This window comes from Pleurodeles waltl, chromosome 10, assembly GCF_031143425.1.
Source record: "Pleurodeles waltl isolate 20211129_DDA chromosome 10, aPleWal1.hap1.20221129, whole genome shotgun sequence".
In the NCBI taxonomy this organism is placed as follows: domain Eukaryota; kingdom Metazoa; phylum Chordata; class Amphibia; order Caudata; family Salamandridae; genus Pleurodeles; species Pleurodeles waltl.
The window spans coordinates 639,183,739-639,201,355 of NC_090449.1; the positions used below are offsets into that span (position 1 = coordinate 639,183,739).

The 17,617-nt window shown below is 45.5% G+C and overlaps 1 protein-coding gene across 3 annotated transcripts in view; it reads left to right on the forward strand.

The window, feature by feature from the left end:
• The window catches only part of DPP6 (dipeptidyl peptidase like 6), a 1,951,083-nt gene that overhangs the window by 1,805,549 nt on the left and 127,917 nt on the right, over window positions 1-17,617 (forward strand). For all 3 annotated transcript variants that reach the window (XM_069211130.1, XM_069211129.1, XM_069211131.1), the window contains exon 18: window positions 10,816-10,914. In XM_069211130.1, coding sequence (XP_069067231.1) covers window positions 10,816-10,914 — 99 coding nt within the window. The remainder of the gene's footprint in view (window positions 1-10,815; window positions 10,915-17,617) is intronic.

Genomic DNA, 17,617 nt, shown 5'->3' on the forward strand with positions numbered 1-17,617 from the left:
GGCTACCTAGGGCCTACCTTAGGGGTGTCTTACATGTAAGAAAAGGGAAGGTTTAGGCCTGGCAAGTGGGTACACTTGCCAAGTCGAATTGGCAGTTTAAAACTGCACACACAGACACTGCAGTAGCAGGTCTGAGACATGATTACAGGGCTACTCATGTGGGTGGCACAACCAGTGGTGCAGGCCCACTAGTAGCATTTGATTTACAGGCCCTGGGCACCTCTAGTGCACCTTACTAGGGACTTACTAGTAAATCAAATATGCCAATCATGGATAAGCTAATCAACAATACCATTTTATATAGAGAGCATATGCACTTTAGCACTGGTTAGCAGTGGTAAAGTGCTCAGAGTTCAAAAGCCAACACAACAGGTCATAAAAAATAGGAGGCAGGAGGCAAAAAGATTGGGGATGACCCTGCAAAAGGAAAAAAGTCCATCACATACACTGTCTTAGATCATAACAAAAAAGTATGAGGTTGAAAACAGGGAGTTAGTATGGAGGTAAACACCGACCTCAAATAATCACCAAACACATTTCCCCTTGAGATTTGGAAATATACTTTGTAATTTAGGCGTATGAGACTTGTGCATGTTTGTTACCGGCTTGTGTTTCTTTTTATACATTTGTACTGTGCACCGCCTGCTCTTTTATAGTTGTGTTCACTTCAGTGTGAATGACATTACATTGTTCTCACCCAGAGGTCGACTTTTGTCATTCTGGCCAGCTGGGTGGTGTTTCATGCCTCACTGAGCTTTGATGTCTGGACCAGTTTTCATGTGTTCTCATACCATCAGGGCTATCAAGGAAAGTGATACCCGCTGAAAGTGATTGAAAACAAAGTTGGAATTCTTGGTAAATGGTGGGAGGTGTGTAAGCTGTTTAACAATTAGTATTCAGCAGAATTTACAAAGCTGGTGGCCCCAGAAGCACGTTTTTTTGTGACTACCGGTTCCTGTGTCGTTTCATTATACAGTCTGCAGAGTTTATGTCGACCTCCATTTTCCCAGTGATTAGTTTGAAACTGTTAATTCTTTGTAAGATTACATACCACCGGTTTATTGCAAAATAGGGTTGTTTATAATAATATGAAACAACCCATCTTGCTGGTTCCTTTCACTGTCATAAATGTTACCCTTTAGATTCTTCTAACAAACCACGCTTGTGACAATTCTTCAAAGGACAAACTGAAATGTATTTTTGGAACTGTGGTCCACGTGTATGGCACTAACTGGCAGATCTAAATGACTGTGACAATGTAATTACACGTGTCTCTAAATCTCAGGATGTCATGAGGGAAGGAGATAGTGGGATCCCGGCTGTCCTCCGCTGGCTATGTTTTGTCAGCTTAAAATATTTTAATATGGTTTAGCAATGATTTTTGTGCAGTGGAAAGTCACTGTGAGGATGTAACATAAATTGCAACTTTTTTTTTAATGAGCTGTCAACAATAAGGATGGATGTTAAAGGATGGATGATTGCACTTCTCGTCAAAACTGCTACGTGTTATGGCAGAACTGGCAGCACTTTTCTGTAGATTTGCAATGATTTTACTAATTAATTAAGAGGAAAGGCGCATGCCATTGGCATTTTACTCCGGCTATACACTTGAAATGATCAGACTGCATACAGGAGAACTTTGAAGCTTTCACAGGATATCTCAGAAGGAGAAACATTTGATCATAGGGAAGAATGGGACACGTATTATAGTTTCTCGAGAACAAGGTGCGTTTATTCAGTCCCAGGCCCCAATGGTAGCATCTTCTCCATAAACCCCTTTTCTGGGCAAACGAATGTGAAGGAGCTTGGCACTGCGAGAGAAGGTTGGATATGCCTCTTCCCCATTCCCCCCTGCACCTTCCTGCTGTTGACATGACAACGGTCACTCTGCCCTGCAGAGCTCAATCGCATTCATTGTCATGCCCTTGGAGTAAGAGCAGGTGTGAATGAGCGCAGATGCGCCTTTCACCACTACAAAGGATACTTGATGCTGTCAGGGCTAAACCCTACCCCCTTTTACCTTCTGGCTTGCATGTGATCACAGGACAAAACTCTGTTGATATGGTGTTTGCAGCACCTACATTTAATACTCAAGCAGGTTCAACATTTGTAAATATAAATACAAATAATAAAATATAACTTAAAATATTAAATAAATCAAAATTGCTGAGGTGTGACATGCTCCTCAAATAATGAACACATCACTCTCAAACAACATGAATATTGCCTTCTTATATAGAAAATATGATGCTAGTCAAGTAATTATACTGCAATACTGTGGCACTCGTTATTATCACCTTATACGTAATGCACTGCAGAGATTCTTTTATCATAAAATCTTGTTCCTATCTTCATTCCTTATCACACATACATGGACTAACAATAATCGAATGGATATGCAATTTGGAATTGATGAGAAGTGCGGGAAGAACAAAACTCATATGTGGAGACATGATGAATAAAATCATGGACTAATTGATTGGATGTAATTGTGATTAATATTCGGGTTTTGAGTGGTATGTGTGATAAGGAATGAAGATAGGAACAAGATTTTATGATAAAAGAATCTCTGCAGTGAATTACGTAAATGTTAACACCTTTCTCTGATGTCATTACTGGTGATTCTGTGTACTTTTTATCTTTTTTTTTTTAATTAAATATTTTATTAACTTTTTGCTGTTGTACAGATTGTATTACCCAAGGCATGCTCATACCTAATCATTTCTTTACACTCTAACCACCATTACTCTTTAATCTATGTAAGTCTGGTAGGTGATTTGTAGTGTCCTAGTTACATTAAATTACCTTATTAACCTTATCCGCTCTTTACTTATGACTGTTCCAATATTCGGACTCCGATCACGTGCTCTCACTAGCGGTTCCTTACATGCTGTCCTGCCAGCTTTAACTTAATATGAACATAAACATAAACATGATGGTACCATGATTCCATGTAAGCTATTTGTGAGGTGATCGTGATGGAGCAATGCTTCTACGGTGGTTGACCCTCACCCAGTACCTGCCGTACCTTCCTTATGTACTGGGTCATCTCGCTTTTCTCCGTCGCCTCCTTCTGCAACCTTCCTTTGTATTGTGCCTCCCCTCTGCTTTCTAGTGGTTTCATGTTCCCGCCGCTCGCCCTCCATGCTATTAATTAATTCTTATGGTGGGTTCTTCCCTCCGCCATACCAATAGAATAGCTAATCTGTTAACCAGGGTCTCTTATGTCGCTGTCTTCCCCCATCACTTCTCGCCTCCATTTTGTCAGTACCTCCTCCCAGGCCGGGGCTATTGGTGTCTGGCGCAAGCCTTTCGCCTCTTCGCTCTTCAGGACCTGTAATTCAGCTCATGCCCACCTCAGTACCTTGCTTCTCCACTCAGTCATCGACGGGCCCCTGGGCGATTTCCAACCCACAGATATTAGTCTTCTATATAGGACTAGTGTAGTGTCTAAGTAGCGCTCCTGCACCTTCCCAATTGTCAATCCCTGCTTCAAGCCTGCCAGGCACACTGCTGGGGTTTGTGGTATTGACATTCCCATCAGCTTCTCCAAATCACTCACCACCGTTCCCCATCCAGCCTGGACCATCGGACAATGCCAGATCATGTGGTCAAGATCGACGTCCATGGTACCACACTTTGGGCATCCCTTAGGGATGACTCCATACATACGGGTTAAACGTTGTGAGGTGAGGTATGTCCTATGTATGTAGTTGTACTGGATGTATCTCAAGCGGGTATTCCTTGATACTTTCTTTGGGTATGCCAATATCTTCCTCCACTCCGTGTCTGATAGTTCTCGTTCGAGGGTCCCTTCCCATCTATCTCTCAGTGGTCTCAGCTGATCTAGTGAGTCCTCAATTTGTATTCTATATAATTTTGTGATTAGGTGGGTATCTGCCCCCGATGTCAGTAGAAGGAGTAACCCCCAGTGTGTGATAGGTTCCTCGTTAATCGTTTCCCATTGTTCTCTTATGAAATGGGTTAGTCCCTGGTGCACAAGGAACTGTCCGCTGGGGATCCCTTTATTGTTTACCAGCTCAGTAAATGGGCTCAGCACCCCCCCACAGAACAGGTCTCCTATTGTCTCTACTCCAGCCTTCATCCACGGCCCCAGGTCTGAGTCCACCCGATTCCCAGCAGTTGTTCCTACCCTCAACATGCTTAGCGGTAATGCAGGGGAATAGGCCCTCCCTACTCCCACTCACTTTGAGCACTTCTTCCAGCAGAACAAGGCCACTTTTGTCAGTGTGCTTTTTTCCTGTGACTTCAACTTCCGTCCCACCATTTCTCATATGATCTCCTCCACACCCAGTTCTCTCCTCTCAATGTGTCTGTCCAGGTTGCCCCCGCCCACGAACCATCTGGCGGTCCACTGTAATTGGCATGTTAAGTAATATAGCTCGAAGTCCCGGACTCCATGTCCTCCCTCAGTAGTTGGTCTGCATATCGTCGATAGTGCTGTGCGCCGCCGGCCTCCGTCCCATACTAGATCTCTGAGTAGTGAGTTCAGCTCCCTAAACCATGACGCTGTGATCTGTATCGGTAAGTTGGTGGAATAATAAAGGAGACGAGGTAACATGATCATTTTGATTAATGCTCTTCTGGCCATTATAGATAGTTTCAGTGACCTCCAGAACCCCACAGATGCTCTAAGGGAGCCGAGCGCCCTACCAAGGTTACCTTCTCATAAGTCCCTCCGATCGTGATAAACCTGAATCCCTAAGTACTTAAATGTAGCAGGAGCCTATACCACGGCCTTCGGGAATGTAGAGGGCTGGGCGCATCCCTTTGTCATCGGGAAAACGTATGTTTTGCCTCTGTTAAGTTTTAATCCTGAGGGACCTCTGAAGCGATCCAGTGCCTGTAAGGCCCAGGGCAGTCCAGTTTCCCCATCTTTGAGGTAAATTAGGATATCATCAGCATATAGTGAGATGTGTTCTGTTCCTCCCCATGTCACTCCCCTGCCATCACCTTCCATTCGGATGTACGTGGCCAGAGGTTCGATAGCCAGGGCAAACAATAACGGCGGTAATGGACATCCTTGTCTGGTGCCCCTGTGTATGGGATAGGGGCATGAGATGATTTTCCCCATCTTCACTCTCGCTTGTGGGGCTGCGTAGAGAAGGTCCACCCACTCTACCCACTTGTCTCCCATGCCCATCCTTAGCATTACCGTCCTCAGGTAGTCCCAGTGAATCGAATCAAAGGCTTTCTCAAAGTCTATGGCCAGTAACATCCCTTTTGGGGGTTTCACTGTTCCTGGCATCTGTAGGATAGCGAAGAGGCGTCGGAGATTAAGTGATGTATTACGGTTCGGTACAAACCCATTTTGGTCCGCATGTACCAGAGTGGGTATGTGCTGAAGCTAGTATTTTCCTAAGAATTTTAAAATCGCTGTTCAGCATTTAGAGCGGTCTGAAGTTGGTGACTGACGCTTTGCTTGTTTTCGTCTTAGGTAGGGCGATTACTACTGCTTCCCTGAGTGTGTCTGGGAGTAGGCCACGGCGTAATGCTTCTGCGTAGAGGTCCACCAGCTGCGGGGCCAGTAACTTGGAATATTTCTTATAAAAGTCCATTGGCAACCCATCAGTGCCTGGTGTTTTCCCTGGGGCCAACTGCGAGATAGCCTCCAGTACCTCCTCCGTCGTCACCGGGCCCCCTAACTCTTCACCCACTTCACTGGCCAGTATCGCAACGGAAGTGGTCGTAAGAATTCCCTTAGTCTGTCCTCATCTAGTGCATCCGGCTCCCTGTACAGGTAAGTGTAGTGCTCTTCAAAGGCGTTGTTTATGGGACCGGGTTTGAATCTGTGGGCCCCTTTCATGTCACGTACGCTTACTATGGGCATTCCCTCTCCTTTCGGTTTCACCAGCCATGCCAACATCCTTCCCGATCTACCCTCCTCGGCTTGCACTGTGGCTAAGTGTCTCTGGAGGCAGTGGAGCTGTTCTTCCACGTGTGAGTGGGATGTCCTCGCCTGTTCGTATTCCTCCTTTTCTTGCGCGCTTCTGTGTCCTTTTTTTCCCAATTATGTATGGTCTCCACGAGCTTGATCAATTCTCGGTCTAAGGTACGTCTTATCCCGACTGTCTGGCCTATGCTATAACCCCTCGTCGCGACCTTTAGTGCTTCCCATTCCATATACCTGGAGGACGCTGACCCCTTATTTATGTTAATTTGATCTGTTAAATGTGATTGGAGAGCCTCTCTGAATGCCTAATCTGCCAATGCTGTCGGCGATAGCCTCCACAGCGGTATGGGGGGCCTATCTTTAGTCGCTCTCTACTTTACTAGTAATGGATTATGGTCCAATATGGTTCGCCCCAGGTACTCAGTGTGGGTCATGCCTCTCTCTATTCCGGGAGTGCACACCACCCTGTCGATTCTGGTGTGTATCTGGTGTAGGGCAGAATAGAATGAGTAGTCCTTATCGTTTGGGTGTTGCTCTCGCCAGATATCTACCATTCCCCATGCTTTCACCCACTCACTCACTCACTTTCTTGGCTATTTTATGTGTCACTGCGCCCCGCAGTGGAGGTTAAGAGCGGTCCAAGTCTACGCCCAGGACACTATTAAAGTCTCCTCCTAGTAGTAATTCCCCGTGCTGTTGGCGGGTGATGCGACTCGAAAGGCATTGAAAGAAAGGGGCCTGATCTTGGTTAGGGGCATAAACGCTTCCCAGGACTATTGGGATCCCGTGGAGCCTCCCTTCACCACTACAAATCTGCCCTCCTGGTCTATGTCTGTGGATATCGCCTCGAAAGGCACGCCGGCACGAATCCAGATTAGTGCGCCCCTGGAGTAGGCAGAATACTTGGTGGCAAACACCTGCCATTGCCATCTGCGTCTCAGCTTTTCTACCTCACTCGTAGTCAAGTGGGTTTCTTGGAGCATCGCTACGTGTATGCCTCTTCGCTTCAGGTGGGTCAGTATTTTATGTCTTTTTGCAGGTGAACCCATGCCCCGTATATTCGATGTTAAAAGGTTATGTCATGTGAGGGATGCAGCCCCACCCCCTCTCATTGTCCTCCCTTCCGCTTTGTGTGCTCCAGCGACCCTCATGTGTGTAACCTTTTTTCTTCAGGTACCATCTGATTTCAAACTTACGTAACCCCAACTCCCTCACCCCAGGGCCCCTCCGTAACTGTAGGGTGCCCAAAAAAAACGTGCAAACAAGCAACGTGGTCCAACAAATGCACTTAGTTCTCCCCATTCCACTGTTTGGACGAGAAGCCTGTCGGGGGTGGTGCGGAGTCCATTGGGGCCATTCTTCTAGTCAGTGTGCCCCACCCCAGCGTCCATCAGCGCTCTGGTCACCCCAGTTCATCCGCTGTCTGCGGTGTCACTTTCGGTTGACTCTCCGAGCAGCAGGAGCCCTCTACTGATGATGCTGCGGTGCCATCCGAGTCAATGTCCTAGTTTCTCTTCGGAGAGGCCTCTATGCTCATTGAAGCTGCTGCCCTCAGGGCCTCCTTCTTACTCATGTCTTTCTGAGTTTGCGATGGCCTGGGGCGAGACCGGTGCCGCCTTCTCACCCCCCCCCCCCACCGGAGGGGCTCCCCATCCGGCCCCTCAGCCCGTCCTCTCCTTCCTCCCAAGGCCTCCAACCACTCCCAAGCTTCCTCTGGATTTGGAAAAAACTTGGTCTTGGTCTTGCCCTCAACCATCACCTTCAGTCTGGCTGGGAAGAGGAGTGAGTATTGGATTCCTTCTTCTCTCAACGCTCTCTTTACCGCCAGAAAGGAGGATCTCCGTGTTTGAACCTCGAGGGTGAAATCCGGAAAGAGGGTCACTTCTCCATTGCCCACTCTGTAAGGGCCTGCCTCTCTGGACCTCTGGAGCAGGATGTCCCTGTCTTAATAGTGCAGCAGGCGTGCTATCACCACCCTAGGCGGTCTACCGGGTGCTGGAGGTCTCACGGGACCCGGTGCCCTCTCTCCAGAGCAAAGAACGGCGTCAGCCGACCTGGGGCCACCGTCTTAGGCATCCAATCCTCCAGGTATTCCACCATATTTGTGCCTTCTGATCCTTCCGGTAGCCCCACCACTCGCACATTGTTCCTTCGGCTCCTCCCCTCAGCATCCTCTGCCCTTTGCTCTAATCGCGTTATTATCTCCGTTAGATGTAGCACAGTGGACTCCAGATCCTTTTGTCTCGGAGCTATGTCTGTCAGTGTTGTCTCCGTGTCTTTGACCCTGTCTGTTAACTTTTGGTGGTCTGCTCGGAGGAGACCAACTTCCATTGCGACCAGATTGATGTTGCGTTGCAGGGTGGTTTTTGTGTCTTCAATTGCTCCTCGGTTTTGTCTAGCGTGTCTTGCATTGTACACTGTGCTGGTTCACGCGTTTCTCCTCCTTTTTCCCATTAGATGTTGGGCGGTCCATTTTTTTCCATCCACGGCGGCTTTTTGAGGTTATCAGCCCTGTTAGATCGGAGTCCAGTTCTCTGCCGCAGCCAACAACCTATGCTTAGGTGTCCCTTGGTCCCCCTAGCCTCACGTGGGCTTTTGCTGCAATCTGTGGTGGCCCTTCGGTGTTCTGCCTTGCTAAGACTAGTGCTGCTCGCAATTGTTCTTATAGGCCCGCATCAAGGTCACTCCCCTGGCAGCTGACAGCGTTCTGGCCCTCCCAGGGTTCTCCTGTCTTCTCCAGCGGCACGAAGTTAAGCAAAGAAAAGGATAGAGGAGAGTGCTGCCAAGGACCTGTCAACTGCAATCAATGGGCCCGGTCCTGTCGCCCACCATGGGCTCTTTACGCCGTCTACGGGCTTGCGGGGGTCAGGTGGGTCCTTTATGCAGCTTCGTTTTTTTGGTTTTGTTTTGTGTTGTGGTTATTTGGTTAGCACCACTCCTCAGTTCAGGGAGGAGGGTCCAGGTTCGTCCCCCCCACCGGGCCCCGGTCGGGTCCCTGCTCGCGTGATCCTTCCTCCTGGGGGATAGAGCACCCGCCGGCCCTCCCAATCACTTCATCAGGGCAGTTCCGTGGTTGCCGCCTCTTGGTTCTCAGTGGTATTCGTGGGGTCGCCCCCCAGTTCCAGGGGGCCCAGGGGCGATGGGCCATCCCTCTCCTATAATCCCAGCTCTGCTGCCCTTCTCCAGGGTGTTATTGCTGCTTCTCTGCCCGGAGGGGCCAGGGAAATATCTTGGTTCCCTATCTTCTCCTTCTCTGGTGCTTCCCTTTCTTTTAGGTGGGGCCCCGGATCCTCCCTCTCCACAGGGCCCCAGCCGGGACCTCGCTCACCTGGTCTCTCCTCGGTAGCGGGGGGTCCTCCACCAGCCCCCTCCGATGCTCCTCTGGCTCTGCACTGTGGTCTTCTCCGCCCTGCCTACCTCCGAGGCGGCCCCCTCCTCGACTCCAGAGGGCCCCCAATCACTGGCCGGCGCTCTCCACAGCTGCTCACCCGGGGCCGCGCCGGCTCACCGTTGCACCTCGGGTCCCCGGAACGTTCTCAGGGCTCCGGGGCGCGGCGGTGCCTCGCCGCTCCCGCCTGCGCCGGGGCCAGTCTGTACTTCATCGCGCAACTCCGCTGTATCAGTGCGGTGTTGCGCTGGACTGCTTGCCGGTGGCTCCGGGGCCGGGCACCGTCCCAGAGGAAACCAGGAGGCACTGCCCACTTCCGGAGCGGGCCCGACCTCCCAGCTCCAGTGGGCCCGCTATCGGCGGCCACCAGTCTCCTCTGCCAACTATGCGGGTCTTGCACCTGGTGCACCACATCTACTCGAGCCCCCGGCTCGTTTGTAGGGCTCCAGGGCGTTGCAGCACTCCGTCGCTCCCGCTCGTATTGGGGCCAAACGTTTCTTCTTTGCGCAGCACCGCTATCTCAACGCGGTGTTGCTCTGATCTTCTTTGCCGGTGGCACTAGGGCGGGGCTCCAATGAAACGGATAAATGTTAGGCCCCGTCGTAGCACTCGGACTACGCGTCCGACATCTTGGCTTTCGCATCCACGCCCCCGTGATTCTGTCTACTTAATGTGATGTATTGAGAAGGTTTTTTCTTTTGCTGATAGAATTAATTACTGTTAATAACTGACAGTAGACACACTTTAGTATAAGGTGATAATAACGAGTGCCACAGTATTGCTTTATGTTTTATTGATTGACTTGTCAAATCAGTGTTGGGGATTTGAGGGTGTAATCCCCACTGTAGTGCACCGTTGTATACTATTATGTTAAACTAGTATAATCCAAATTACTTAGTGCGCCACTTCTCCCTGTACTAGACACCCCTTCCTGGCAGTAGTTATAGTCAAGTAATTAGACTGACATTTTCAAATCATCCTCATATCATCAGGAACAAGAATGTGTTGTGAAGTAACCACAGTCATTTTCAAGTCATCCTCAAATCATCAGAAACAATCGTATCTTGTGGAGTCATCTGATACTCATTTTCAGGTTATCCTTACATCATTAAGCTCAAGTTTCTAAACTTTAGTGATGTCTTCAAGAACGTGATTATCTCTGATGATATGAAAATGACTTCTGAGATAGTTGGATGATCATCCAGTGACTCTGGGTTAGCTTCTAAAGTAATCCTGTTAGACACTGGCAATCATAAAATGATACAGCAAGTAGCGTCTGTATGAAAAGGCCAACATGAGAAATAAACACACAGTATATCCGATATCTGAGAGACGAAGCTTTGTAATTTTTGTGTCTTGAAGATGCAGTGATCAAAACATGGAATGCATGTTAAATTGATTGCCTCAAGCAGGATTGTTTGTAATTCTGTCTGAAAGTGTGTTCAAAATATATCTTACTCCCGAGTGAGTCGCATTAACATGTTTCTTTCTTGCTTCCAAACTTTTTTTACAGACATAATTGAGCTCGAAAGAAATGAGAATGTGAAACATGCAATGGAAACAAGACAAATGCCTAAAGTGGAATATCGAGATATTAAAATAGAGGATTATAGTAAGTATTTTTTGAATGGCTATTTGAGGTAGAAGTTTTGAGACGTAGTGCCAGGGCCAGCTGTCCGACTGTGCAGGGTGCTCTGTTTAAAAACGTCTTATGGGTTTAAAAGCTCCTTGTGCATCCAACATTTTTTAGGCAAAAATAAACAATACAAATGTCAAGATAACTCTGATGATTAATGTTACTGCTGGTGAGAGATCAGAATTTTATCTAGGGGCAGTTTTTTTTCTTCTCATCATAAAGTAGAACAGAGGGATAATGTGTCTGCTGAAAAGGATGTGTACCATGTATATCACAAAACGGTGTAAGTTGAACTATGAGTATTACTTAAAAAAAAAAGTGATATATGTCAGAGAGGGGCTAAGGGGAGGTGAGGGGCACTTCTGGAGAGTGGTAGGGAGGGAATTTGTGGACAAGGAGGTCATGGGGAGCAGGCACCAAAAAAGACTGTCGCACCAGGCACCACCAGCACTAAAGCCGACCCTGAGTAGTGCAGGCCAGCGGGAGAGGTGGTCCAGTGAGTAAATGTACAGCTTTTAGTCCTTTGGGCTTGGGTTTGAATTATACGTTTGTGGATTTGTTTTGCTGATATATGCACAATTGTTCCCAAATTATGTTTTTATGCAAACTACATTTTGCCGGTATCACCTAAAAAAAATCAAAAAAATCTGTGAGGTTATAAATCATTGCACAGAAAAGTCATAAAGTCATATGATATAAGGACAGGAGGCTGGATTACAAAAATCATGCAAAACATTACATTTTACAAAATAGTCACAATTTCACTCATTTCTCAAAATACAAAATTTGGAAGTACACAAGATGACACTGTTGTATAAAACATTTCACACATGCCTAGTTCTTATACCAAATCTGTCACCTGGCAGAAAATTGTGTACTTATATTTTAAAGTAGATCATTTTTTTTTGTCTCATATTGTTCATATGTTGGAATTGTAATGGATAATAAATATATGAAATGTGTAGCTTCAGTGTGTAAATTCCTACTTGATTTGTACCACCTGGTATCATCTAGCAGTTTTCTCCATTACGATATAGCTCTCTCTTAAACCACTTCAATGTATGTGCTGTATAAATACCTAAACGTGTAATTTAAGCGTCGTCTTTAGAAGATGCAGGGAGAAGAAAATGTAATAGAAAAAACGTACTCTTCGCCTGTTTTCAATTAAATATGTAGCAGTAATAATGTATATTTACTTAAACACATCTGCATGTCATTGCCCTCAGGGTGTACAGAGCAGTGTATAACATGTAGAATTCTAGACAAGGGACAGTGAATATGTGAAAAGTGGGATTATTTCACCAAGGGACTCTAAAAGACATCCATCAGACGACTCGGAACCCGATGTCAGAAAATCCTTGTTATTCACTTTTTGGTCATCTATAATTTTATGTGTATGTAAGGTTTCAAAAAGCAATGGACACAGCTTTCAGCTGCTGCACAGTAGAAGAAGAGCAATGGGGGAGCTATACATAACATGGCCTCCCTGCTCCACATGTAAGAGATAATTCCGGGCCATCTGCCTTCCACCACTACCACCCTCTGTGCCTTCCTACCGTGCTAGAACCAGCACTGCACGGAGAAGTCCCTGCGACTCCGTCAGATCAACCCGAAATTCCTTTATGATGTACAAACGAAAGGAATATATTTTTTTGTTTTCCACTATTGCTACGCTATTGCATTGGTACTCACAATAGTGGGTCTCAGTAAGAACCATAAAAAATGAAAGCTTTTATAAAAAAAACCAATTGGAGTAGAGCTCAGTATTCAGTTTTATCTTAACTTCTTGTACAGTTGCTGGGCAATCTCTTGATTTGTGGGTGAGTGGATTGGTGAGAGAGTGATCATCTGAATGAGCTTTAATGCCTTATGCTAATTGAAATGTGAATCACATCAAGGCCCAGATATACTAAACCTTCACCCAGCACATCACAGCACCCACTCACAGCACAGCTGTGCTGCATTGCTTAGGAGGGAAAGAGAAGAACAACACCATACCTACAGAGTTATGACACTCTCCTTAGCGCTAGCGCACAATCAGGATGCCAAGCTACATGCACACATCTTTGCACCATAGTGCAATGTGTGTGCATGAGTCTAGCATATGTTTTGTACTGAAAGGGTAAACGTCCATTACAAAATACTATGCTTAGACTAACTTTAAAACTGTAGGAAAGTCCTCCTTTTTGCCCTGGTCACTTCTAAACTTTTTTGACAGGTACTGGTGGTTACTGACTCTTGACTGTGCCATGGGTACTGCTTACCAGTCCCAGGGCCAGTGCTCTGTGTAAAATGGATATGCAAATTAGGCTAATTATATTTGACAGATTCAACCTTCCTATAATTCCCTAGTATATGGTTGGGAATGTAGGTTTAGGGACCCCAGCATAGGTAGTCTGTTGAGGTGTCTAGTGTCATTTTAAAGGCAGTCCTGCCTTGCTGGGTGCTTTTAAACTAAAGTTACATGCAAATTCGACTTTGGAATTAAAAGTACTTCCAAAGTCTTAAACAACCTTAATTTTACATATATTTCACCCCTAAGGTGTGCCCTAAGTGCCCCTATGGTTGGGTGCTATGTAACTATAAGCAGGAACCTTATATAAAAAATGTTTTATAAGCCCTGGTGAGGTAAAATAGCCAAATTTGTTTTTCCCTCACTGTAGTGAATGCACTTCATAGGCAAAAATGGGGAGACTTTATTTTAATTAATAGAGTCTCAATAGGAGCCTGCTATTTCAAATTTAGTATCAAACTGATTGTTATAATAAATCCCACAATTTGCCATTGGCAGATTTAATATAACTAATTCAGGGAAAGAGTTTTAAAACTCTACCTGAAAGTTGCCAACTTCAGCTCTGTAGTGCCCTTCTGTGATTGGCCAGCCTCTGGCCTTGATGAGGTATGAAGTGGCCTGGGCTAAACACAAAGGAAGTGCCTGGGTGAGGAGATCTGCCTCAGCAGGTGGCGAAACATGATGGGGGAGAGCAGCCAAACTGGTCTTCAAAGGAGGGAAGGACATTTGGAGCAGCTCAGGACCTTCCCCATTTTTTGTAACCCCAGACAACCAGGTGCCCTCTTAATTAGATTAGGAGAGGGCAGGAGAGGGGTGTGTTAAGGATTTTTAGCCATGCCAATGGGTGGGCTCAGCCAGACCTAACCTCCAAAATTCAGTTGCAGCCATTTTAGAATTTTAAAGAATGTTCCTCCCTGGGATTGATTTTTGCCACACTTATCAGGAAGTGGTCATCCAGAGGAGTAGTGGCCTGCCTGTTATAGGTCAGTTTCCCCCCTTGCCTTTCACCACAGGAGCAAGGATAAATATGGCAGAGTTGCAGAAACACCTCAGATCCCTTCAAGGAACAACATCAAAAGAAGAAGGACTGCCCTGCTGGACCCCTGACCTGTACCTGGACACTGCACTCTGAAGGACTGCACTAGCTGCCATTTGGTCCTCACCAGAAGAAGGACCTTGCCTGGCTTCAACTTGTTCCAGTAAGGACTCCCTGCTTGCTACACGTGAAAAGTACTTAACCAGAGTCCCCTGCATCAAATCCTGAAGAAACTGACTAGCTGACCACTGTCCATTGGAAATATTTCCTATTTCTATAAATTGGTTTCGGATTTTTAAACTGCTTCCTGTGTTTTACTTTATCACTGTTTTGTGATACTTGAATGCTTTACACACTTTGGCCAGAATTTATGGTGGCCTAGCGCCATTCCAATGCCACATTAGCACAATTTTTTTAATGCTAATGTGGCGTTGGAAGGGCATAAATGCCACGCCGTATTTACAAAGTGGCGCAATGCTTGCATTGTGCCACTTTGTAACCCCTTGCACCACAATATGCCTGCGCCAGGCATAATGAATGCAAGGGGGGCGTTCTGGCGCTAGGGGGGCTGTAAAAATGACGCAAAGGAATCCATGAGATTCATTTGCATCCTTTTTATTGGTATTTTTAACACCTGCTAAGTGCAGGCATTAAACAAAGGATCCCATTGTGTTCAGTGGGCCTCTGGGTGCTTTGCAGGATTAGCGTCAACATTTTTTCCGCTAGCCCGGCAAAGCGCCGGACTAGCATCATAAATTATGACGCTAGTCTCCCTGACTACCATCATGTTGCGCAAATCATGTTGTTAAATACGGCACACACCTGGTGGAGTTAGGGTGGTGCCAAGGAGCGTAAGAAAAGTGACGCAGCACTGAGTGTAGTGCCACTTTTCATAAATCTGGGCCTTTGTCTCCTACGTTAACCCTTGTTGCTCATTGCCAAGCTACCAAGGGGTGAGCTGGGGTTAATTTATTTAGACCTAACTGAACCAAGTGGGGGGTAGTGGCCTATTGGTAAGTGTAGGTACTTACCTGCCCTTACCAATAATCCACTTTCCAATAAAAACGTTTCACACGTTGAATGTGTGCTATACAGTACAGTACATATGCAAAGTGGGAAGCATTAGGAGGAATAAGAGCATTTATTCTTTTTACGCCTGCTTCGTAGTGTTGCTATTTTCTGGCTCAATACCCTGTCTACTATTGATAGTAGATACTGTTTTGCATCAAAAAGCATAGGTGATTGCCTAGGAACACCCATGTGACCACCCCCCTTGATGCAGAGTAATGCAAAGCAGTGCTTTGCACAGCTTTGCGTTACTTTTAGGCAACTTCCCAGCAAACAAATAACAAAGCATTTTATGTGCAGGTTTCCCATCACAAAATACAGTGCAGAATGTTTGTAAATCTGGGCCCTAGTATCTTATGTGAGCTTTGGTGTGTGTTGAGTGCTTAGGAATGATCTGGGGTGTGAGCACTGAATCCTAAAACTTTTTCTAGATCCCCCTATTACACCTGATATATGTTAGGCACTTAAACAAACGGCAATGAGTTTCCATTCCCCTGAAGTCAAGAACCTCTCCAGAGAGACTGCAAAGAGTGATATTGAGTTTGTATCAAGAGTGCTGGTGGTTTTGTAGGGAAATCTATGGTGAAAGGAGGCACAGCATTCAAGATGCGAGATCAAGTGAATAGAGGAATGTAAGGCTACGAGGCAAAGTGAGTGAAAAGAAAGGAACATAGATTTAGAGGTATGTACGTCATCACCTTCTGTGTATTCACTGCACTGTTTTCAACTGTAGGCATTTTGGGACTGTGGCAGGGATTTATGTATCCTGAAAAAAAAACGTGCTATTCCTAAGAAAAGACCTATCAGCGACATTCCAATATTATTACTTGTTGAAAACCTAGACAAGTTTATCCTTTCAGAAATATGCAAGGGACAACAATGACCTCTCACTAAAGTCTATCAACATGTTTAAGCTCTTTCTATTTAAGTGACATAATCTACATCAAAATACAGCAAACACCAAACCAGAAACCTGAAAAACACGGAGGAAACTAAGCACAGCCAGCAGAATCCAAACAAAACCCAAAAAGATATAGAGATATCTGCCAAGACTCTTACTAAATTCAAAACATTTACAAACAATTTTTTTTTCACAGATAACTGCCCAAGATTGCAAATTACAGATGATAAAACACTATCTGAACCTGGCACAGAAAAACAACATCTCACCCTGAGCTGAAGATTCTTGCAACATATCCTTCTTCCACTCTGAGAAAATCTTAAAGGGTCACCATAACTTCAAAAACATAAACCTTGTCAAATGTTCCTCCAAGCATACCACATAAATACTTTCTAAATTTATAAATATCATGCTTACATTGATCAGCAACGCCAATCACTACTCATGCACTGATGAGCATGAGTGTAATCTCACCTGATAAAAAGTGTCACCTGACCTGATAATTTTCATGAAGTTCCCGAAATATTATCTCTCTAAATCTTACGTGATGCTTACTGCTCCTCACATGCAATTCCAGCTCCACATTGCAGTGTTGTATCAGATGTTGTCTGTGCTATACATCTCAAGTCATTACTAATGTACTCTTCATTTTTTCTACGGAGCACTCCACTACTTATGTGGCTAGATCTAATTTATACAGATACCGTCAATAAAAAATATATAAATCTTTGAACACAAATGGAATACCCTGAATCATTGGATCTAGATCTGCAAACCATCAAATCTGATCTGTAGATATAGCCAGTGTTTAACTTGTAAAAGAGTAAGGGCCAGATGTAGCAAAGGTTTTTACCCATTCTGTGTCTATGGGAAAAAGTGTTCATACATATGGCCCCAAGTGTCTGACCCAAAGTTTTGCTCAGAATCTCGAAGCCCATGAAATCAATGATCTGTGTCAAATGCCAAGACTTTGTGGTCTTAATTCTACTGCATGCTTCTTTAATCCCCCACAAGACAATCAATACCTTTATCTCAATCTTGCATGTTCTTTTTCATCCCTGCTTTCTCCATTTGTAACTCTTTTTGTCTTTCTGCTCCTCGTTCTTTTCTCTCGCTTGCTCTGGATCAATGTCTGTTGAGAAGAACATAAGTGCTTGTCCCCACAAATGAGTGCCAGTGGGTGCCACCTGCAACCACTGACTCATATTAAGCACTGGCTATAGCTTTCAACTACAGATAGGCCACCAAAGGGGGCAGATTTTCCACAGGCATACTTCTGGAAAGGTATGGGGACATGGGTTTTCCTAGCTGAGCAATAAGAATTTTGTTGGGAATAATCAGATGTAACTAAAGTTGAAACCATCGGTATTCATAAACATTC